Genomic DNA, 24,129 nt, shown 5'->3' with positions numbered 1-24,129 from the left:
ACACCGAAATACAATTTAACACAAACATACGCAAAGAGATATGCCAAGGAGTACTCGGGGGCTCTGTTCAGGCCCTTGTTAATGAAAAAGAAGCGAATCTTGACGCCGCAAACCCTGCCTCTAGCCTACTTGATGCCAGGGGTGGGGCTGTTGGGAATCGCTGCCCACCCGGAACCCGGACCGCCCCGAGTATGGCCACGCCCCAGCCCCGCCCCGACGAAGGCCTGTCTCCGGGGTTGGCAGCGGCGGTGGCGGAGGCCACGGTGCCCGGAAGTGCGGCTGACGTGTCCCGGCAGCGCTCGGAATTGTGGGCGACTCGGCTAATGGCGTCTGCGAGTCTTAGGGGCCTGGGGAGCTGGCGCTAAATCTTTTTGCCGGGTTAGCTGGTGACACCCGGTGTGGCTGGGCCCCGCGGCAGCGGAGGGACTTGCCCGCCTTGTGGGCTCCTCGGCCAGAGCCGGCGGAGCCTAGCGGGGCGGGGCGACTCCGGGGGGCGCCTCCGAGAGAAGCCGGAGGTGTTGCTGTCAGGCTGCTGGGGGACGCTTGAGCAGGCTCCGGGTTCGCAGCCCAGGGCCCGGCAGAGTCCCTGCAGGGCCCAAGAAGCGGGCTGCTGAAGAACCAGAGACACCTGGAGGGAGCTGCCTGTGGCTCCAAGGAGCTGACAGTGCCGGAGCTTGTTTGTACGTCTCGGAAATTGGCTGGGACCTTGGAGGATCATGTCTGGCACCAGCAGCCCCGAGGCGGTGAAGAAGCTGCTGGAGAATATGCAGAGCGACTTGCGCGCCTTGTCACTGGAGTGCAAAAAGAAATTCCCACCTGTCAAAGAGGTAAGCTTCAGGCGACGTCAGGAGAAGGCACTGTGAGCATGCCTGGTCCTGTTAGACCAAGTGCTTCACCCCAGTTTCTAGTCCTGTCTAATTTTCATTCGGTCCTCACCTTTCCAGATTTGTGAGTCGGTGGGTTGTTCCACAGGGCTTTTTATAGTTTCCACTGGAGAGAGCTGAGGCACTTTGATTTTCTCCCCTCTCCTGTCCGCCCAGTTTAGGAGTGAAGTTCGTGAAGTGAGTCTATTCAGTTAAAACAGCTAGGTGTACTGTACACTAGCCTATTCTGGCCTTTTTCTTACTCGAAAGTGGCCGAACCAAAATTGAAAAACTTGTTTGTTGCTCCCCAAAACGAGTATCCACCCATCGTGTTGAAACGTGTACTCCTCACGTTTGTGGCGTATCACTGAATTGGAAACAGTTTTCCTTCTGGCATATATCATTCAGCTTAACTCTATCAATCCTTTGACGTGTTAAACTATCTAGAGCCACCTAATTTATGAATAATATTGAAGATCCACAGAATCATGTTAAACCTTCTTGCTATGAGCAGTGCTGTAGTGGGAAGTGGGGCTTGCAGTCAGAGCGAACACACCTGAATTTAAGTTCTAGCAATAAATCTTAACCTCTTTGAGCTTCAGGTTTTTTTGTTTTTTGTTTTCCACCTGTAAAATAGGGTTAAAGGATGGTTTTAAATTATGTATGGGAAAGATGTCAGAGCAAAAGGGTATTATTAAAGAGACCCTAGTAAATAATACATGGAAATTAGATTCTCCAAATAGTTCTTGAGTTGAAATATTTAACATTTGGTTACTATTTGCTTTTTCTCTTAAAATGCCATTTTAATTCTCAAAACAAAACAAAACAAAAAACACCAAAAACAGCCCTGGCTAATTTTGTATTTTTAGTAGAGACAGGAGTGCGCCATGTTGGTCAGGCTGGTCTCGAACTCCTGACCTCAGGTGATCTGCACCCCCCCTTGGCTCCCAAAGTGCTGGGATTACAGGCGTGAGCCACCGCGCCTGGCTATTTTTATTTTTATTCCTATTTAATGTAGTTTATTTTACCTGCAATTTCATTTACTCTTAGCCCTAAAAATTCACCGAGGGATTTCATATTTATATACTTATTTAAACGTACCTTTATTATTATGAAGATTATGTAATTAGAACTTGACCAATAAATTTCGGATTTTAGGCTTGTAAGGAATATTAACTTTTCTGTAAGTGCATTGGTTTTATCAGTTTTCAACAAACTCCATCTTGTATATCTTTAATAAAGTAAGTATTACCCAGTGATGGAAACCAGATGTGCCACTTTTGGAAAGATGGTTGTTACGATAGGTTTTATTTCACGTGGTCAATAGTCTGTTTTGATATTTATTTTCATTATTTTTTATATTCTCTGTTGAAAGTTATAACCAGTCAATCTAAAGAATTAGGATGTTTTAGAGAATTTTAAAGAATTAAGTTGTTTTAATTGTAAGAGAAATGCTGTCATTTAGAAAATATCAAACACTATTTTGTAATTTCAACAATAATTTGTAGAACTGACTTCACAGTTCTAATAATTCATACAAAAACTGTGGTTCCTCTATAGGCTTTTGTGGTCTAGCTTGGGAATTTAATTGCCATTTATTACATTTTTTTTTGTTTTTGTTTTTGGAAATGGGGTCTCTGTGGCCCAGGCTGGAGTGCACGGGTGCGATCTGCAACCTCGAACTCCCTGGCTCAGGTGATTCTCCCAACTCAGCCCCCTGAGTTGCAGGGACTACAGGTGCATACCACCATTACAGGCTAATTTTTCGCTTTTTTTTTTCCTTATAGAGACGGGGTTTTTTTTTTTTTTTTTTGAGACGGAGTCTCGCTCTGTCGCCCAGGCTGGAGTGCCGTGGCCGGATCTCAGCTCACTGCAAGCTCCGCCTCCCGGGTTTACGCCATTCTCTCGCCTCAGCCTCCCGAGTAGCTGGGACTACAGGCGCCCGCCATCTCGCCCGGCTAATTTTTTGTATATTTTTTTTAGTAGAGACGGGGTTTCACCGTGTTAGCCAGGATGGTCTCGATCTCCTGACCTCGTGATCCGCCCGTCTCGGCCTCCCAAAGTGCTGGGATTAAAGGCTTGAGCCACCGCGCCCGGCCTGAGACGGGGTTTTGGCAGGCTGGTCTGCTGAACTGGGCTCAAGCGATCTGCCCACCAATGCCTCCCAACGTACTGGGATTACGGGTGTGAACCACCATGCCCAGCCTGGAGGATCCTTTGAGCCCAGGCGGTCAAGGCCGTGGTGAGTGGTTATCGTGCCACTGTACTCCAGCCTGGGAGACAGAACGAGACCCTGTCTCAAACAAACTCACAAAAAATCTCATTAGTTTTTACTTGAACACTGACTAGAGAGATATTTTGTAATTGCACCTAGCCTTTGAGGTAATAGCAAAAGTAATTCTTGTAATTATCTCTGATACATAATTTTGTATATGGTACATGTTTGTAAGAATTTGTTGAATGAAAGCTTTTTGATTTCTTACCCAATGACACTGGGCACTACTTTAGGAATTGAAAAATGGTCTCGACTGTGTCATAGGTTTTTTTTTTTTTTTTTTTTTTTTTTTTGAGACGGAGTCTCGCAGTCGCCCAGGCTGGAGTGCAGTGGCCGGATCTCAGCTCACTGCAAGCTCCGCCTCCCGGGTTTACGCCATTCTCCTGCCTCAGCCTCCTGAGTAGCTGGGACTACAGGCGCCCGCCAACTCGCCCGGCTAGTTTTTTCTATTTTTAGTAGAGACGGGGTTTCGCCGTGTTAGCCAGGATGGTCTCGATCTCCTGACCTCGCGATCCACCCGTCTCGGCCTCCAAAGTGCTGGGATTACAGGCTTGAGCCACCGCGCCCGGCCTGTGTCATAGGTTTAAAACAAAGAGAATCATTAGCCTAATTATAATGATGTTTTAGGACAAAGCTTTGACTTTCAAGAAATACTTTGGCTGAATTAAATTTTCCCTATTAAACTAATAAGAGTGCCAAATTTTGGCTTTTGTTTTTCAAGAAACTGGTAAGATTTTGGTTTTATTTTTCTCTTTGGGTGCTAACTAAACTTTAAGGCAAAGTCTAAGAAGCTAGTTAACGGAGACATTTTATATTTAGTCTTTATTTCAAATTTTTAGTCATTTCTGCTTTTTATGGCCATAGTGCTCGACTCTTATTTTATTTATTTATTTATTTATTTATTGAGACAGGATCTTTTCACCTAGACTGGAAGTGCAGTGGCAGAATCTTGGCTCACTGCAGCCTTTACCTCCTGGGTTCAAGTGATTCTCCCACCTTAGCCTCCTGAGAAGCTGAGACTACAGGTGCATGCCACCACATGCAGCTGATTTTTATATTTTTTTGTAGAGAAAGGGTCTCACCATGTTGCCCAGGCTCGTCTCCAACTCCTGCGATCAGGCAATCTGTCCACCTCCGCCTCCCAAAGTGCTAGGATTATAGGCGTATCCCAGGCTGGCCATGTAATTCTTTTTTAAAATTAATAATAAGCTGGATTTAAAGATTTCAAATCTGTCAGAAAAACCATTAAAAGAGTATTGATAAAGGATAGTGCCTTGTTTACTGATATTTACTTACTGTCTTTGGACTTCTACATGGTTTTTCCTACCTTACAGTTTTCATTTATAACTCTATCCTTTGTATATTAAATTGTTGTTGTAGTGGCTATGACTTTATTCTGTCATTTTATAATAACCTCTTTCTCTTTTTTTCTCTTTTTCTTAGTCCTTATACATAAATCTTCATGTTTTAGCAGTATAACTTTTTTTAGTACAACTGTACTAGCTAATTTGTTTGGGAATATTTGTATGAAATTTTTTTCTTTTTTTTTTTTTTTTTTTTTTTTTTTTTTTTTTTTTGAGAGGGAGTCTCGCTCTACCGCCCAGGCTGAAGTGCAGTGGCCGGATCTCAGCTCACTGCAAGCTCCGCCTCCTGGGTTTACGCCATTCTCCTGCCTCAGCCTCCCGAGTAGCTGGGACTACAGGCGCCCGCCACCTCGCCCGGCTAGTTTTTTGTATTTTTTAGTAGAGACGGTGTTTCACCGTGTTAGCCAGGATGGTCTCGATCTCCTGACCTCGTGATCCACCCGTCTCGGCCTCCCAAAGTGCTGGGATTACAGGCTTGAGCCACCGCGCCCGGCCTTTTCTTTGTTTTAAAAATTACTTTGAAGCCTTCTATAATCACTTCTATGTGATTAATATCCAGTGGCCTTCAGAGGAAGAGACCTCTGAAACTTTATATTTATGTATTTCATGAATAAAAACTTTTTGATTATTTCCTATTTGCAGGTACAGATGAGGGGTATCTAACTGAGCCTGGAAGTTGGAGGAGGGGAGTCATTCCTAGCAGAGGAAATAGCGTGTGTTTTTAGTATTCCATGTAAAATAAATTTTACACTGAAGATGATTGGAGTCATTAGAGCTTTTTGAAAAAGGGGAATATGATCAAATTAATATTTAGTAACATTGCCTTGACCATTGGTAGGAAGAATTAGAGGGTATTGAGACTGAAGCAAAGAGAGCAAAGCTTAAAAAATGATGATTCTCTGTTTTGAAGCAGTAGTGGACATAGACAAAAGGTTGCTTGCATTGAGTTAGACAGTAGTGAAAGAGAGTATAGATTGAAAAGGTAAAAATTTCCAAGGCGTGGTAACCTTCTATATAATGGGGAGAAAGAAATGTGTGATGCCTCCCAGGTTTTTGGCCTGGGAAACTACGTGGATCACTAAGAGAATAAATAAAAGAGGAGGAAATGTTTTGGGGGAAAATGAGTAGTCACTATATATGTATATTTTTTGAGACGAAATCTCACTCGGTTGCCCATGCTGGAGTACAGTGGCGCAATCTCGGCTCACTGCAACCTCCGCTTCCCAGGTTCAAGTGATTCTCCTGCCTCAGCCTCCTGAGTACCTGGGATCACAGGTGCGTGCCACCATGCCTGGTTAATTTTTTGTATTTTTAGTAGAGATGGGGTTTCACCATGTTGGCCAGCCTAGTCTCGAACTTGTGACCTCAGGTGATCCGCTTGCCTCAGCCTCCCAAAGTGCTGAGATAACAGGCGTGAGCCACCGCACCCGGCAGAGTGGTCATTATGTTAAGTTTAAGATTTATGTGTGATATCCAAGTGGAACTGACCAGTAAGTGTTTGAAAATGATGGTTTGGCACTTAAGAGGGAGGTCTAGAATTTCAAATTTAGGAGTATCAGTTTATAAATAATATTAGAAACCATAGAAGTGGATGAAATGGGCCAGGAAGAGTGTGTGTATAGAGTGAGAATATCAGGGCTGGAAAACGAACTTTGGGAAACAACATTAAAGAAAAAGACTGCTGGGCAGACTGAGGTTAAAGATACAGGAAAGAAGGGTAAAACTCGTTAGAGGAAGGTCCTTGAGAAAACTAAAGTTTCAGTGGCATAAGTATATGAACAGGATTTCAGTCTGAGAAAGGACACATTATCTTCTGACAGGAAGGACAAAGGAAAAACCGGGTTTGAATGTGACAAATTTGACAGAAGGGAGTGACAAGTTGTGGGCAGTTTGGTCTGTGGCCTCTGCTTTCTTGGGAAGATAAGAAACAAGCTTGTTACTAGGAATAATTAAGTGATAAAAGAAGTAGGGGGTGGGGTGGGAAGTTTGAGGAGAGCAGTGGATCATTTTGGAGAAGTGGAGGAGAAATTGTTTTGGAACACTTAAGAGTCTTAGCAGGAAGAGGGGTTGAAATGATGGTGGATTGTGAGAGCTAGGTTAGATTCCTAAAGAAGGAAAGCCAATAGTTTTGATTGATTGGATGATGATGGGAAGGTTAAAGGCTAGCAGCAGCTATTTCATCAAAGAGCAGTGGGGTTGGGGAGTGAGAGAGCTAGAAGGATAGGAGTTGGGACAATGGTGGGAATATTGCATTTCAGATTGCCCAGAACTGGAGGATGATGAAGTCCAGGGAATGGGTGGTAGAAGAGTTAAGGGAGAGAAGTTCATTTGAGTTTAGGTGGTCAGAATTAGGGAATTGGATAGATTTCTTTTCTCTCTTTTTAAATGATGCAGAATCAGTAAGGGTATAAATAATTCAAAAGTGCAAGTAGTGTTCCCAGGCTGTGTACTTTAAGTTTCCTATTGCCCATTCAGACCTGATAGAAATTGGCTGGCAGAGAAAAGCAAAGGTTTCTTGTGATAGAGTGCCTCAGTATCCAGGTGTTTTGGTTTGTTAACTGGCCTAGGGAGACCCCTGGTGAAAGAGATGCCTTCCACTTACTGTGACAGGATTTGCCATTTAACCAGATATTTAGGGACTGTGACTGATGTCATTGGCTCTCTTGTTTGGGTTAACACCTCATTTGCACGACTTACGACAGTGAAGATGAGGGCTGGATAATCTTTACGGCTTACTTAGGATCTCTTTTGGTTTAGTATTTCATAATGTATTGTAGTTTCTTCCTCTTGACATTGTGTTCTTTCGCCCATAAGCATAATATAATATATTCATGCTTTATATATTGAAATCTATAAACTGAAATAAATGATTACGTTGTGCTTTGGTTACAGAAAAAATAAAAGACATAGTCTCTAACTTATAAACCAAAAAGGAAGACATATTTCAAAATTTGATTTTTCTTTTTTCCTTTATGTAAGTATAGCTGAACATTTTCAACCATGTATGAAGTAGAAGGTTTTGCTGTTATTGTTATAATTTAACACAAATGTATGAGTCTCCTGAAAAAGCACAGCAGGAACACAGAAATAATTGAGAAACTGCCTTGATTCTCATGAAGTTAACTCAAGGTTGAATAAAACGTTGCCTTCCCACTAGGCTTGGAACTTTGCATCCTAGACTCTAATGCAACATGCCATATTAAATATTTCATTTTATAGATGAGGAAACTGGTTTAGACAGGTTTAGTGATTTGCATAAGATAGTAAAGCTGGAAAATGGTGGAAATGATATGTAAGTCTATGTGAATCCATCTCTAACTCCTCTCCTGTTTTCCATTATATCATGCTGCACATGCCTTTACAACTTGCTTGTTTTTGTTGTTGTTCCCATTTGTTTACCTTGCTTCATTGTTTGTTACTATTGATTATTCTTTCCATCTTGGAAACCTCTAGTTTTCAGTTTTGTAACACTATACTTCCCTGTTTCCCCTCTCAGTATTCCATGTCCTTTTCTTTTTTCGTTTTGTTTCTATTTTTTGAGACAGGGTCTCACTCTGTCACCCAGGTTGGAGTGCAGTGGGCTGTCTTGGCTCACTGCAGCCTCTGCCTCCCAGACTCAAACGATCCTCCCACCTCAGCCTCCTGAGTAGCTGGGACTATAGGCACATGCCACCACGGCTGGCACATTTTTGTATTTTTCATAGTGACAGGGTTTTGCCATGTTGCCTGGGCTGGTCTCAAACCCCTGAACTCAAGCACTCCACCTGTCTCAGCCTCCCAAAGTGCTGGGATTACAGACCCGAGCCACTGTGCCCAACCATCCTTTTCTTTACATACAAGTGTCTCCCAGGTTCTGTCTTCAGATCTTCCCTTTCTCCATGCTCACCCGCTTGGCATCATCCACTCCTATTGCCTCTGGCCTTGCTATGATGCTGATGATTCTTAAATCTACTTCACTCATTTGCTGTCTTTACCGAGCCTAGATCTGCATTTCCAGCTGCACATCAAACACATCTAGAATGTTTTTCCCATGCGTCAGTAGAACTTCTTCTTTTTCTTTTCCTTTTTTTTTGAGATGAAGTCTCACTCTTGTCCCCCAGGCTTAAGTGCAATAGCATGATCTCAGCTCGCTGCAACCTCCGCCTCCTGGATTCAAGCGATTCTACTGCCTCAGCCTCCTGAGTAGCTGGGATTACAGATGCCTGCCACCACGCCCGGCTGATTTTTATATTTGCAGTAGAGACAGGTTTCACCATGTTGGCCAGGCTGGTCTCGAACTCCTGACCTCAGGTGATCCGCCTGCCTCAGCCTCCCAAAGTGTTGAGATTATAGGCGTGAGCCACCACACCCGGCCTCTTCTTTTTCTTTTCTTTTCTTTTTTTTTGAGATGAGTTTCACTGTTGTTGCCCAGGCTGGAGTGCAGTGGCTCAATCTTGGCTCACCGCAACCTCTGCCTCCTGGGTTCAAGTGATTCTCTTGCCTCAGCTTCCTGAGTAGCTGGGATTACAGGCGCCCGCCACCATGCCCGGCTAATTTTGTATTTTTAGTAGAGACAGGGTTTCTCTGTGTTGGTCAGGCTGGTCTCAAACTCCCGACCTCAGATTATTTGCCCACCTCGGCCTCTCAAAGTGTTAGGATTACAGGCGTGACCCACTGCGGCCAGCCAGATAGAACTTCCTGTAATTGAACTGGTCTTTTTCTCAAAATGTCATTTTCCCCCTATTTCAGTTGTTTTATTAATGCTATCTAGCACTGTTGCCTACTTTAGTCATATTTGGCTATCTTCTCTCCCTCATCTCTCTTTATTCAGTGTCACCTGTTCCTTCCAGCTCTGTAATTTTTAACATATTTTTCCTTTTTTCTGTTTTCTCAGCTATTATGCTAGTTTCAGACTCTACTAATAACATTATGCCTGGCCTTTGACATACATGAATAGCATACATGACTTCAGATCATTCTGTATGTCACCCATACAGAAGCCCACAATGTCTATTCTACTTATAGGACTCTTTAACATAGTATTTAGTATTCTCTTGATTTTCCCAACCTTCTTTTTTAGCTTCATCACCCCCAAGTCTTCTTCATATGCCTTTATACTTCAGTCCAACTAGGTTACCTACTAGTCTGCAAATAGGTCCTACTGCTTCTGTCTTTCATGTTATGGCTTCTTTGTTTTTTGTTTTGTTTTTGGAGACGGAGTCTCTCAGTTTTGCTCAGCTTGGAGTGCAGTGGTGTGATCTCAGCTCACTGCAACCTCCGCCTCCCAGGTTCAAGCGATTCTTCTGCCTCAGCCTCCCCCCGAGTAGCTGGGATTACAGGCATCCGCCATAATGCCCAGCTAATTTTTGTATTTTTAGTAGAGGTGGCGTTTCACCATGTTGGCCAGGCTGGTCGTGAACTCCTGACCTCAGGTGATCAGCCCGCCTCGGCCTCCCAAAGTGCTGGGATTACAGGCATGAGCCACCACGCCTGGCTGAAGATTAAATTTTTAAGAAAAGGAGGATGGGTGTGGTGGCTCAGGCCTGTAATCCCAGCACTTTGGGAGGCCGAGGTGGGTGGGTCACAAGCTCAGGAGTTCATGACCAGCTTGGCCAACATGGTGAAACTAAAATACAAAATTACTAAAAGTACCAAATTATTCTACCAAAAATACAAAAATTAGCTGGGCATGATAGCGGGCGCCTGTAATCCCAGCCACTTGGGGGGCTGGGGCATGGGAATCACTTGAACCTGGGAGGTGGGGGTTGCAGTGAGCTGAGATCACACCACTGCACTCCAACCTGAGCAAAAGTGAGACACTCCGTCTCCAAAAACAAAACAAGAAACAAAGAAGCCATAACATGAAAGACAGAAGCAGTAGGACCTATTTAAAGACTATTGCGCTCCAGCCTGGGCAATGAGAGTGATACTCCACCTCAAAAAAAAAAAGGAAAAGAAAGGAAGGAAAAAGCATACCACCTATGTAGGAATACCATGTATATATTTGTAGCTATATACATGTAATCTGAATTCCAGTCTTTTATTTGATATGTTAAGGAAATTTTGTTTCCTAGAAGCTAGAGGTTCTAGAATGGAATGTCATATAGGTATATATTTTTAGAAGTTTTTAGGGTTGTAGAATAATTGAACGTTACAGAAGAAAATCTTGTTGATTTCAATGTAGTATTTGTTTTATGAGCATTTTGTCACCTAGGGGGTGTTCTAGATGTATCAAGTACTCCCAGTGTACACTTGACTTCAGGTCTTTTGATTTTACCTGACATCTAAAATCACAAGTCTTCAGGCAGCTCCATACCTCTCTTGTGTCATTAATACGTTGTTTTATCTAAGTTGCCATTAACTTGAATTTCACTTTTTTTTTTTTGAGACACTGTCTCACTCCATAGCCCAGGCTGGAGTGCAGTGGCGTGATCTAGGCTTACTGCAACCTGTGCCTCCTAAGCTCAAGTGATTCTCTTGCCTCAGCCTCCTGAGTAGCTGGTATTACAGGTGCACACCTCTACTGCCTGGCTACTTTTTGTATTTTTAGTAGAGACGGGGTTTCACCACATTGACCAGGCTGGTCTTGAATGCCTGACCTCAAATGATCCACCCTCCTTGGCCTCCCAAAGTGTTGGGATTACAAGCATTAGCCACCATGCCCAGCCTCACATTTCTTCTTTAGCTCTTGTTTCATGCTGTGTCCTGTGGATAAATAATTTGGACCTTTGGTAAATTTGCCTTAATATAGCCTATTCTCCTGGCCATTTGGGAGGCTGGGGCAGGAGGATTGGTTGAGCCCAGGAATTCAGTGCTGCAGTGAGTTATGAAGGCGTCACTGTACTGGGTAGGTCCATAGTTTGTTTTTTCCTTTTAAAGGATGTCCTTACACTACTGTTGACAGAGTGATGCCCTGTCTCAAGAACAAAAACAAGCAGAACAGTAACTTTTGTGAAAAAAAAATAGCCTTTTAAATAACTTTTTTTGTGTGTGTAAATCTGTACATAGTTTTGATGGTGGACATGTGTTAATTCCTTTGCTACCATCCATTCCCTTTTGCTTCTTTCAGTGGTAGGCTGTGTTCGTCTCTCATTTTCAACCCTTTGGATTCTCATTCCTAACTCCAGGGTACCATGATTAACTTAATCTACTTTATTTTTTATTTTTATTTATTTATTTTTTTGAGACGGAGTCTCGCTCTGTCGCCCAGGCTGGAGTGCCGTGGCCGGATCTCAGCTCACTGCAAGCTCTGCCTCCCGGGTTTACGCCATTCTCCTGTCTCAGCCTCCGGAGTAGCTGGGACTACAGGCGCCCACCACCTCGCCCGGCTAGTTTTTTGTATTTTTAGTAGAGACGGGGTTTCACCGTGTTAGCCAGGATGGTCTCGATCTCCTGACCTCGTGATCCGCCCGTCTCGGCCTCCCAAAGTGCTGGGATTACAGGCTTGAGCCACCGCGCCCGGCCAATCTACTTTATTTTTATTTATTTATTTTGAGACAGGGTCTTTCTCTGTCGCCCAGGCCAAAGTGTGGCAGTGCAATCACAACTCGCTGTAGCCTCGACCTCCTGAGCTCCCACCTCAGCCTCTAGTAGCTGGTACTACTGACTCACACCAGCACATTTGCCTATTTTTTTTTTTTTTTGTAGAGACAGGATCTCCCTATGTTGCCCAGGCTGGTCGTGAGCTGTGAGGCTCAAGCGATCCTCTCGCCTTGACCTACCAAAGTGCTGGGATTACAGGCGTGAGCCACCACTTCTGGCCTAGATTAGTCTACTTTAAATCCTCCTAACTGCTCCCCACCTCACCTCCATTCCTGCGCAAGTTACATAATGCTAGTGAGTGCTTCTCTAGAGCTACTGAAAGAGACCCTTTCTCTCCTTCAAAATGGTGTCATATGAAATTTGAGGTGTGGAATGGCTGCAGCCATTGTTGCCAAGATTGATGCAGCCTGAGGATGAACCTACTCATGGAACAGGGCAGAACCAAGAGAATGGCAGATAAGTGAAACTGCAACCCTGATGACATTGTAAATCTCCGGATCAGACTTCCTCTGGATGTTTCAATTTGAGACAGTAAAGTCCATCCCTCTCCCTCCCCTTTTTTTTTTTTTTTTTTTTTTTTGAGGAGGAGTCTCGCTCTGTCGCCCGGACTGGAGTGCAGTGGCCGGATCGCAGCTCACTGCAAGCTCCGCCTCCTGGGTTTACGCCATTCTCCTGCCTCAGCCTCCTAGTAGCTGGGACTACAGGCGCCTGCCACCTCGCCCGGCTAGTTTTTGTATTTTTAGTAGAGAGGGGTTTCACCGTGTTAGCCAGGATGGTCTCGATCTCCTGACCTCGTCATCCGCCCGTCTCGGCCTCCCAAAGTGCTGGGATTACAGGCTTGAGCCACCGCGCCCGGCCTCCCTCCCCTTTTTAAGTGAGTTAGAATTGGCACTTGTAGATATAATTTGTGTGTGTGTGTATAAAATAACAACAAGTTTTTTTGGTACATTTAGAACTTTCCATTTCTTCCCTTAGGAACATTTATTATATAACTACTGGATGAAAGGCACTGGCATACACATTAATAATACAGAGATATGAATAAGATATATTTCTTATCTTTATTATTCTTATAGATAGTGTGAAGAAATAGGCATAATGAGATGAATAAGATAAAGCATTACAGGTATAAGCCGTAGACAGTACTAAAGGTAGAAAGGCTTTTCACTAGTTACCATAGAAGAAAGTGATGGAAGAAAAGATTTCCGTCACTGCTTATGACACTAGGAGGGTGACAGAATAAGAAGGACCTGCACCATAAGTCTACAGCTATCATCTTGTTGTTACTAGTGGTTTAATTTCAGCAAAGCATTATTTGTCACATTAAATGAGTACTAATTTGGGTTTGTATTTCATTTGTGAATTTGTTGGCATTATAATGTAAGAGCTATAAAGAGTATATTCCTGATTGTATTTATATGTACATGTAAATTTGTCAGTGACTGGGTAGGTCCATAGTTTTTTTCCTTTTAAAAGATGTCCTTACACTACTGTACTAAATTTTGAGAAACACTAGTAGGAGTGGGCACTAGGGAATCATTGAAGATTGAGACTGGATGGATGGAGGACAGGATTGTAGGTAGAGACATTTCTTCATTTATTTTGATAATGAGTGTTTGAATTAAAGTGTGGAGTGAGATTTGAGGAAAAGGTACAAGATACATTAACCAAAAAGACTTCTTGACTGATTAGACTTGTGAGTTGAGGGAAAAATCCCGGGTATCTGGTCAGTGACTGGATAGATGATGCTGCTGGTCAGAAAAATAGAAATTGTAGAAAGAAGTAATAGGTTTTTCTGGCTGAGGTAGGAGTTTGGGGATAGAAGGAAATGATAACATCTGTTTTCAAAATGTTGAATTTAAGGTGCCTTTTAAACATTTAGGTTAATAATTTCTGTAGTATAGGAGACAGATCAGGAACAAGAATATAATTTAGAAGTCTTCAGCAGTTAGAAAGTAAACGAAACCATGAAATTACAGCCATCCTTTGATATCTGCAGGGAATTGGTTCCAAGAACCCCAGGGAATACCAAAATCTGAGGATATTCAAGTCCCTGATATGAAATGTTGTAATATTTGCACATAACCTGTGCATATCTTCCCATATAATTTCAGTCATTTCTAGATAATACCTAATATAGTGTAAATGCTATGTAAATAGTTGTTATACCGTATTTTAAAATGTGTGTGTGTGTGTGTATATCCCCCCACCCTGGAATATTTTTGATCTGCAGTTGGTTGAATCTACAGATGCAGAACCAGTAGATACGGAGGACTGACTGTATGGTATTACACAGGAAGAGTTTACTGAGTGAGAAATGAGGTCAAGGATACTCTAGGTGGTCTTAGAAAAGCAGTCAGCAAAGGGTTTTGAGAAAAGAAGAAAATGTTTCCTGAGAAGATTAATTTCAAAGTAAAATATTAAATGCTGCAGTGTATTTAAGGCTTTGGCATTCTTTCCAACTCATAGATTGTCCTCAGCAGTAGATTAGATTACTCACCTTAACCTATGTCATTTCTATTCAAGTCTCTAGTACTTTTTCATCTTCTTTTCTTCGTCTTTTTTTTTTGCATAAGTATCAGTTAAGGGGAAAAAAAAAACAAAACCATGTTTACAATTGATTAGGTTCCCTACAGATATACATGGTATCTGATCAGAATAGGGAATTTTTTTTTTTTTTTTTTGAGACGGAGTCTTGCTCTGTCGCCCGGGCTGGGATGCAGTGGCCGGATCTCAGCTCACTGCAAGCTCCGCCTCCCGGGTTTATGCCATTCTCCTGCCTCAGCCTCCCGAGTAGCTGGGACTACAGGCTCCCGCCACCTCGCCCGGCTAGTTTTTTGTATTTTTTAGTAGAGACGGGGTTTCACGAGGTCTCGATCTCCTGACCTTGTGATCCGCCCATCTTGGCCTCCCAAAGTGCTGGGATTACAGGCTTGAGCCACTGTGCCCGGCCTGAATAGGGAATATTTTTAAAGCAAGAAGCTAACAGTTTTTTTTCACACCTACGGTCCTTGACACATGGAAGGAAATCTGATTGTGAAGACCTCTGTTCATACAGAATACCTTTAAAGATGTAGGCTAGTCTTATTTTATACCTAAGTGATATACAAGTGTGTCAATAATCGTTAATAGTGAAATTTTCCATCAACACAGGGTGCCTATGAGAATAAGATGATACAATTCCAGAGTATTTTGACAGTAGAAACTTGGCTGTTAAAAATGAGGAGCTATGAGATATGTCTAATTATATCTAAGGCAACAAACAGTCCTTTTGGCAATTCCTTGAATTTAAGAATGAAAATACTGGTTACATATCTTTTAAGATACCATTTTGGAACTACTTAAAAAATACGTGACCAGGCGTGGTGGCTCACCCCTATAATCTCAGCACTTTGGGAAGCTGAGACAGGAGGATCGCTTGAACCCAGGAGTTTGAGACCAGCCTAGGCAACACAGGGAGACCCTGTCTCTACAAAAAAAAAAAAAACCAAAATTAGCTAGATGTGGTGGTGTGCGCCTGTGGTCCCAAGCTACTCAGGAGGCTGATGTGGATGCATTGCTTGAGCCTAGAGGTCCATGCTGCAGTGATCTGTGATCACGCCATTGCCACTCCAGCCTGGGTGACAGAGTAAGACCTGGTCTCAAAATGAAAAACAAACTTCCTTTTCCTTCTCCTTATTGTGTGTTTGCATAAAGATATTTATTAGACATGTGTACACATTCATGGTTCAACTTTTATTCATCTCAGGAAATCAGGACAATGTCTGGCGAATTTGAAATCATTTACTGACATCTATCATCTAGCATGGTACAGGATGGATTTTGGAAACCATTAAGGTTTGACTGACTAGACTTCAGAAAGTCTGGATAAATTACATTCATATTTATGATGGTTCAACTTAATCAATCTCTGTTTGCACCGAAGCAAAACCACATATTGACTTTGGACCTATGCAAGGTATATGGGGCCATAGTGAGAAAGGGGAGAGGTTAAATTTGAAAATGATGATGGAAGAAATTTCAGTGACCACAGATTAATTTCCACTGCCTCAGTAAGAAATTGATCCAAGATAATTTGAAATGGGGTGTGTGAATGTTACAAAATGCACATAATAATTTCAGTGTTCTATAATTTTTACAGTAGTAAATTTGCTGTGGTTTGTACATCTTCAAGGTATATCAAGAATCTCACCACTTCTTACCATCTCTATCACTAACAATCTTGGGCCAATCCATCATTATCTCTTGCTTGTATTATTGCTGTAGTCTCTTAAATTTTAGTGTATATTGGAATCACATGAAGATTTTTTAAAATACTGATGGCTGCCTCCCACCAGCAGTCATTCTGGTTTAACTGGGTTGCAATCAGGGCATCAGGACTTATTTAAAAGCTTCTGGTGTTTCTAATACACACTGCCCAAATAATCAGGAAACCAATAATCTTTCCCTGAAGTAATTCCTTTTGACTGTGTTTTTCTTCTGGTAGATGTATTAATTTAATTTGGGACCTTTCCGTTTTCTAAAGTTTTAGAAATAAGTCCTAGTGTATCCATTAGGCTTCTTAGTTGTGAGCAATGAAAGCTGACTCTGGCGGATTTAAGCAGAAATAAACTTTACTGATAGGATATTGAGTAGTTTACAGGGTTGGTAGAAGGCTTGAACCTAGAAAAAGTACATGAACAAAGGGGAGGCTAAACAACTAGCACCATGGCAAAACTCATGCCAACACGACCATTACGTCTGTGTCTGCTGAATAATGACTGGGTGCTGCTGATTGCACTTCTGGGTGTGCTGGTCACTCCAGTCCACTACTGGTTCTGCTGCCTTCGGAAACTAGATACTGCTTTCACTATTGCTGTCGTCAGAAAGAATTCTTTATTGTCTCTGTTCTTTGTTACTAGCTCCACATTCAAAATTGCTGGTGGGCACATCTCTATGGGTAAGCATAGGCTGCCAGCAGGGCATGTGGAAAACCATCTACATTTTCTTTTTTAATAGTGGAAAATAGGCTCTGTTTTGCACCAAAATTTATGAAGTTAGGAATTCTTCAAACACAAGCAAGGGCCTGATATGCTTGGAGCCAACAAAATGACAGAAGTCTACTACACATGGTATATCTTACAATGTGTTCTTTATTTTAGACATCAGTTCGTTGTTTGTCAGACTAACAGGCCAGAGCATACTGATGTTTTTACATAATTATTTTAAAACCTTTAGAGACTGCTACCACTTGTCCCTTAGCAAGCAGTAAGAGATAAAATAAATGACTAAGTAGCAAGCAAATTAATAAGAAAACTTGTACATATAGCTTCTTATGAGTACGTACTTACTATCTTTGGAGGTATAGATAACAGTATATGTATAAAATAGCATGTTTCTAAATAATCAAAATGTTCTGAGTTTCTTTGATGGAAATAGTATGTCAATATTATGTGTCAGCACTCTTCAATGGAATTATAATGTGGGCTACAGATGTAATAAATATATGTAATTTTTAACTGCATTAAAAAGTAAGAAGAAGCCAAGTGCAATGGCTCATGCTTGTAATCCTAGCACTTTGGGAGGCTGAGGTGGAAGGATCGGTTGAGGCCAGGAGTTCAAGACTAGCCTGGGCAATATAGCAAATTTACAAAAAAACTAAAAAATTAGCATGTACCTATAGTACCAGCTACTTGGAAGACAGTGGTGGAAGGATCACTTGAGCCCAGTAGTTCGAGGCTGCCATAAACCATGATTGTGGCATTGCACTCCAGGCTGGGCAGTACAGCAAGACCCTGTCTCTAAAAAAAGGAGAAAACAAGTAAAAAGAAACACATTTGATTTTAATAATAATTTAACTTAATAATTTGAAATATTATTTCAACATGTAGTCAGTATAAATATTTAGGGGATAGGTTATATTCTTTCAATACTAAGTCTTCAAAACCTAGTATATATTTTACACTTAGAGCATAGCTCAATTCAGACTGGTCACATATCAAGTGCTTAATAGCCACATGTAGCCAAATGGCTACCAAATTGGACAGTGCAGTTCTGTGGCATTCTGTAAAATACTATGTGACTTGCCAGTACTGCCCGCTAAACATACTATGGTTAATGAAGTGTTGGTTATCCATTCTCAAAAAAGAAAACAAAGTAGCTTTTAAAATCCAACACAGGTCTGGGCACGGTGGCCCACGCCTGTAATCCCAACACTTTGGGAGGCTGAGATGGGTGGATCACTTGAGGTCAAGAGTTCAAGACCAGCCTGGCCAACATGGTGAAACCCTGTCTCTAATAAAAATATAGAAATTAGCTAGGCATGGTGGTGGCTGCCTGTAATCCCAGCTATTTGGGAGGCTGAGGCAGGGGAATGGCTTGAACCAGGGAGGCAGAGGTTGTGGTGAACCAAGATCGTGCCATTGACTCCAGCCTGGGCAACAAGAGCAAAAAACTCTGTAATAAATAAATAAATAAATCCAACACAGTAGTTTTACTTGATTTTGCAGTGTTTTATAATTTTTTTGTGTGTGGTGGAGGGAGAAGAGGCTTGAAATAGGGAAAAGGAGCCTAATTATTTTCAGTAGATTTTGTTTTTGTTTGTTATTTTTATTCTTGGAAAATTTAACTTTGCAGGGGATTGAGGTATTCCAGATAATGCCTTAAGGCAGAAGAAGGCAACATGTTGTAGTGCATGCAGAGTTTGCTTGTGAATAATCAAATTAATCATATTTTGTTACATTTAACATATATGTCACTACTGGGCTTAGTATCTGATGGTTTGAAAATTAAAAAGGTGGTAGTGACTGAGGGTGCTTGATATTTTGTCTATCACATATGACTTATTTTCCATATAGGTAATTCATTTTGGCAGTAAATTTTGTGTTCTAATTATTTTTATTCTTGCAGGCTGCTGAATCAGGAATAATAAAAGTTAAAACAATTGCTGCACGAAACACCGAAATTTTGGCAGGTAATTTTATGTATTAAAAATTTAATAATAAACAAGAATTTGACTAATAGTAAAAGTAGAATCTTTATTGTAAAAGCCATCAGTTTTCTGTAATATCTCTTCCTTATGACCTAACATATGCTATTCATAATGATACAGAATGGGCAAAAGTCCATAACTTATGAACTGATTGTGTTTCCCAGAGATGAATGCTATAAAATTCTCTGAAATCAGAAACCTTAACACTACTAACTCCTTAAAGGCAAGAAATTTTTTTCTTACTCATCTTTGCATTCTCCTCCACTTCTTGCTAATCACCTGAGACACACCATAAAAAGCATTCAGTAATATTTGTCCATTGAATTGAATGAAAGATTGGTTCTCAGTCCACCTTCTATGATCTACTTTCTCTTTAATATAATACAAACAATTCATAACATAGTCATCTGTATTTACTTTACCATATGAATTTTGAGTCTTGGGACTAAGGCAATATGATCATGAAAAAAGAATGAGAGTGAAGTAGAGAAAAGAAAACAAAACTATTTTCTTACCTTCTCTTGATTGAACCCGGTTTTCAAGGAGGAATTTTTAGGAGTTTCTCTTTGGCATCCTTCTTTTCTACCCAGTCCACTCCTTTCTCTTACTTGGTGCCTTTTGTCCTTGCCTCAGTAATGAACATGGAAAAGAGGTAAACTGACTTTTTTTTGTTGTTTGTTTTGAGTCTGTTATATGCAAGGCACTTGTGTTATTCTATCTTACATAACAACCTTGTGGGGAAATATTATCTTATTTGATAGTAGAGCAAATTGAGATGTGAAGAGGTTAAGTTACTTGCCCAAGGTCACCGGAAAAGTGGTGGAACCAGATTAAAATCCAGGAGTGTTCAGGAGCCCATGGTCTTCCTGCTACAGTGTGCTACCATGGTATCACCAGGTTTCCACGTTAGCTAGTTACTCCCAAGTATTCCATACATAACCAGTGCTTGCTTCAGTGATCCTTTAATCTACATTTCCAGTTCCAGTACTGCTGTTGATCTCAGCTAACCTATGAGGAAAGTAGTCCTATTAAATTAATTTATACAAAGTCCCAATGGTAAATAATCTCTTTAACTTTCATATATTTTACATTTTTAAAAAGGGATACCAGTAAGTCTGTAACTGGTGGGATTTCAGAGTGTTATGAAATGAAATGATTTTTGGGGGCAGATTAAGGATCGGGGGCAAGAGTGGATTTCACTTAGGCTATCCAGCTTTGCTGGAAATTTCCCCTTAGGGTAAGCTCTCCTCAATTACATCTGTTTCCCACAGCTTTTTCCCTGATTTTGAACAGTCTATCAAAACACCAAATAGTTTTATAACATTATGCACAGAAGTGAATAATGCTCTGTGTGCATTTTGAGAAGGGGTATAGTGAAAGTGATGGGTAAAGGCAGAGGTGCACATCGTTGGGTTAGGAAGGTTGGCAAGTGGGGTTTTTTGTTTGTTTTTCTGTTTGTTTTTCCTGAGACTTTTCCTCAGTTTTGATCTTGTCGTCCCTGCTGGAGTGCAATGGTGTGATCTCAACTTACTGCAACCTCTGCCTTCTGGGTTCAAGCAATTCTCCTGCCTCAGCCCCCCGAGTAGCTGAGATTTCAGGTGCCCACCACCACACCTGGCTAATTTTTGTATTTTTAGTAGAGACAGGGTTTCATCATGTTGACCAGGCTGGTTTCGAACTCCTGACCTCATGGTCTTCCCGCCTCGGCCTCTCAAAGTGTTGGGATTACAGGTGTGAGCCACTGCGCCCGGCCAGCATGTGGGTTTTAATGGGAGACGAAGGCAGTTAGGCAGATTAGCGACTGTACGGAAATTGATGTTTAAAGATAAATGATGACCTGGATATTTTTATGTTGGAGACTTACCATAGGCCAATCATATTCGAATATCACTGTAAATATTTGAAATATTTACTGTTGCTAATATCATTGTTGATACTGTGGTAAGTCCTTAATTATTCTCCAATAATACAAATTTTCATTGGTTTTATAGTTTGTGAAAGACTTTTTTAAAAAAAATGACTGATTTCCTCAGAGGATCACTGTTATTCCAGCATTCTATCCCACGTAAAATGTCTAATTAATTACTCTTAAGATGAGTAAGAAAAATTTTGACTTAGTTGGTATGATTTAAATATATAGGCAGGCTTTTAATTTCATTTTAATTCAATTAGCGTTATTCAAATCAAGTTAGAACAGATCTGTATGCAAATACAATTAATAGTCATGCTTTGATCTTCATAGTATCCAGAGCTATAATACTTGAGGAGGTATATTCGCACTTAAACTTTATCCTAGTATTTTTTATGAAGTATTTAAAATAATTAATACCTAAAAGTTATAGATTTATAGACCACTGTCATCCTGAAAATGAGAGGCTCTTCAAAACAGAGTTTAAATTAGTCAGTATATAGTTTCTAAACTATATAATTAAGACTACAGTTAATACTGAGAAAAAATTTTAGTTAACTTTTTAAAATTTCCTGAGCAGTATTTACTTCTTTATGGTACTTGAGACTATAGGAGACTATACAACTTTTGTGCTTTAATGTATGTCAAAAATACCAAACAATTGAGGAGTCTCAAATGAGATTGGATATTGAAATCTCATATGTCTCTGCATATTCAGAATATATAAAGATTTGTTGTAAGAATGATAACTTTTCATTTGGATCAAGTAGTTTAATTAATGATACTTGGCATAGATTGCTAGTCAACTTTAGTTTTCTTAGATTTTTTTTCCAAGGGAATATTATTTATATTTCAGAATAAGTCTTTGCTTTACATCTCCCCTTCTTTTAAGCATCCTCCTTTAATGTTTATTTTTCTTTGTTTTCACTGCTGTCATGAATGCTGACATAAGTGGAAATGCTATGCCAGGTAATGTCAGCATTGATTCAGATGTACAGATCATTATCTCAAAATTTCCATTTTCTTTAAAGATAAAACTTTGAAAATGAGAGATAGCAACATAAAGTTTTCATTTACAAGGCCAAATGCCTTAATCTTACATTTAATATTATGTGAATATTATATATTACAAATTGCGTTTATTATCCTAGCTTATAGTATACTAAAAATTCAGAAATTATTTGTTATACAAAAATTACATAATCTGCTTTTTAAATAAATATTTGTAACAAGGAAATCAATGAAGTTGTGGTATCTTTTAACATTGTATATTTAGCCCTTACCCCAAACCATAGTGGTTACATCTACCTATGGCTGCTTTCAGCTGCTGTCAGTATACATAAAGAATTTTTACATAATCAGTTGGTGTGACTTTTTTTCTTTTTTCACATGTTGTTCCCTCATCTTCTTTTTAAAGAGCTCATAGCTAAAACGTCTTTAAGTAGCAATGAGTAAATATACTTTGGAATTTTTTTCTGATCTTAAAAGGTAATTTATTTGCTTTTAAAATTTAATACATTTATATTTATATATTTAATATAATATATTTAATATCTTTTTTCAATAAATGTGCTTGTGATATTTTACAAACATCTATAGAATATGTCATGTAACATATTCCTAATAAGTAAATAATTATGTAAGAATCATTAGAGGAGATATGAAGATGGGTAATGAAATTCACCTCCAGTCTATATGGAAATACAAGAAATACACTTCAAAGAAATGTTTGTGCCCTTCTTTCTGTTTAGCCTACCTTCTCCTTCATTTGGCTTTTGAAGACCTTTTCTAGAAACTTTTTCTTCTAGATGACATACTCCCTGAGGTCAGAGTCAACATCTTATTCTGACTTATGTTGCCAGTATTTAGCATCCTACACGGGAAATAGTAAGCCCTCTTTAAATGTGGTCTGTGTTTTTCTATGTCTCTTTAATTTTACATGATTTGAGTACGTGAGTTTTATCATCTTAAGTTCATGTCAACCAGATAACAGAAAAATGAAGGAGACTGACTCTCAGCATAGACTTTTAATACTATGTGGTTAATGCCAAGATGGAAGTATAGAGAGGGTTGTTATGGGGACATAGGGAAGGCACCTAACCCAGCCTGGGAATCCGAAGCTGAGTCTGGAAGCCTGAGGAAGACTTAGTCAGGCAAATAAAATATAAAAGTATAAAGTAAAGGGGACTTCTTAAATACATGAGGTTTGTGTATACAACTTGGTGTATTTGGATACACTAGTGAGGTGTTGTCTGACTGTAAAGTATGAAGGAGGGGAATGGCTGTCAGGAATTTCATAAGGGCTATTATGTGATATCCTGAGCAGCATGATGAAAAGAGTTTGAGTCAGGGAAGTGACACATTCATATTCATATTTTAAGTAAATTAGGATAGCAGTGTGGAGGGTATATTTCAGTGTATCATCATTTAAGCAGAGATCTTTTGAGAAGCTATTTCTAAAATCCAGGCTAGAAGACACGGGGGGCTGTAAATAATGCCATTTTCAGAAATTGACCTGTTGAGCCAGGGAGATTACATAGTTTATCTGCAGTACAGTGTGCTTTTATTTATTCCTTTTAATTTTTAAAATTTACATTCTTATATCATTTGTATTTTTGTTATAAATATTTTTCTTTGATGCCAGTCTTTTTAAATGTTTTAAATTGCTGTATGATGGGGGGGATAGCATTAAGAGAAATACCTAATGTAGATGATGGGTTGATGGGTGCAGCAAACTACCATGGCATATGTATACCTATGTAACAAACCTGCATGTTCTGCACATGTATCCCAGAACTTAAAGTATAATAAAAAGAAATTTAATAAAATTGCTGTATGCTATTTCAGCAAGTGGATTGTAGTTTAACGATTTCCTTATGCTAGGCATGTTTCAGTGTTTAGAATTATTTCTTAATAAATTTCTAGTAGTGGGATTATAAGGTTAAAGGGTATGAATATGTTTAAAATTCTTAGAATATGTTACCACACTGCTTTCCAAAAAGATGAAAGTTTACACCTTTACCAACAATAACTGAACATATTTTTATAACCTCCTTGCCAGGATTATTATTTTTAAAAGTCTTTTGGTGATTAAATAGACAAATGAATTCTCACTTCCACTAGATGTTGATCATTTTCCCTGTATTAAATTATTCTTTTTTAAAATTTTACATTCATTTCTTTGAACTTTTGTGTTTTCCTTATCAAATTGCTTGAGCTTTTGATAC

At 40.1% G+C, this 24,129-nt stretch overlaps 1 protein-coding gene and 1 long non-coding RNA gene across 7 annotated transcripts in view; one reads left to right on the top strand and one right to left on the bottom strand.

Annotated features, from left to right (window-relative positions):
• The first annotated feature begins 281 nt into the window (after window positions 1-281).
• MON2 (MON2 homolog, regulator of endosome-to-Golgi trafficking) overlaps window positions 282-24,129 on the top strand; it is a 136,903-nt gene continuing 113,055 nt past the window's right edge. For 4 of the 6 annotated variants that reach the window (XM_033221418.1, XM_033221422.1, XM_033221421.1 and 1 more), the window contains exons 1-2: window positions 282-827; window positions 18,912-18,975. In XM_033221418.1, the coding sequence (XP_033077309.1) occupies window positions 717-827; window positions 18,912-18,975 (175 nt within the window). In that variant the 5' untranslated portion in view covers window positions 282-716. The remainder of the gene's footprint in view (window positions 828-18,911; window positions 18,976-24,129) is intronic. The other 2 variants (XM_033221419.1, XM_033221423.1) reach the window with 2 other exon arrangements.
• LOC117089837 lies at window positions 17,142-19,670 on the bottom strand. Its single transcript, XR_004439774.1, has 2 exons — window positions 19,509-19,670; window positions 17,142-17,803 (listed from the first exon to the last, which is right to left on the bottom strand). It is a non-coding gene; the product is annotated as an uncharacterized LOC117089837 (long non-coding RNA).

The sequence above is a fragment of the Trachypithecus francoisi genome, unplaced genomic scaffold (genome assembly GCF_009764315.1).
Source record: "Trachypithecus francoisi isolate TF-2019V2 unplaced genomic scaffold, Tfra_2.0 Lachesis_group11, whole genome shotgun sequence".
In the NCBI taxonomy this organism is placed as follows: domain Eukaryota; kingdom Metazoa; phylum Chordata; class Mammalia; order Primates; family Cercopithecidae; genus Trachypithecus; species Trachypithecus francoisi.
The sequence above is the reverse complement of the archived record's forward strand: the minus strand, read 5'-3'. Positions and strand labels throughout refer to the sequence as shown.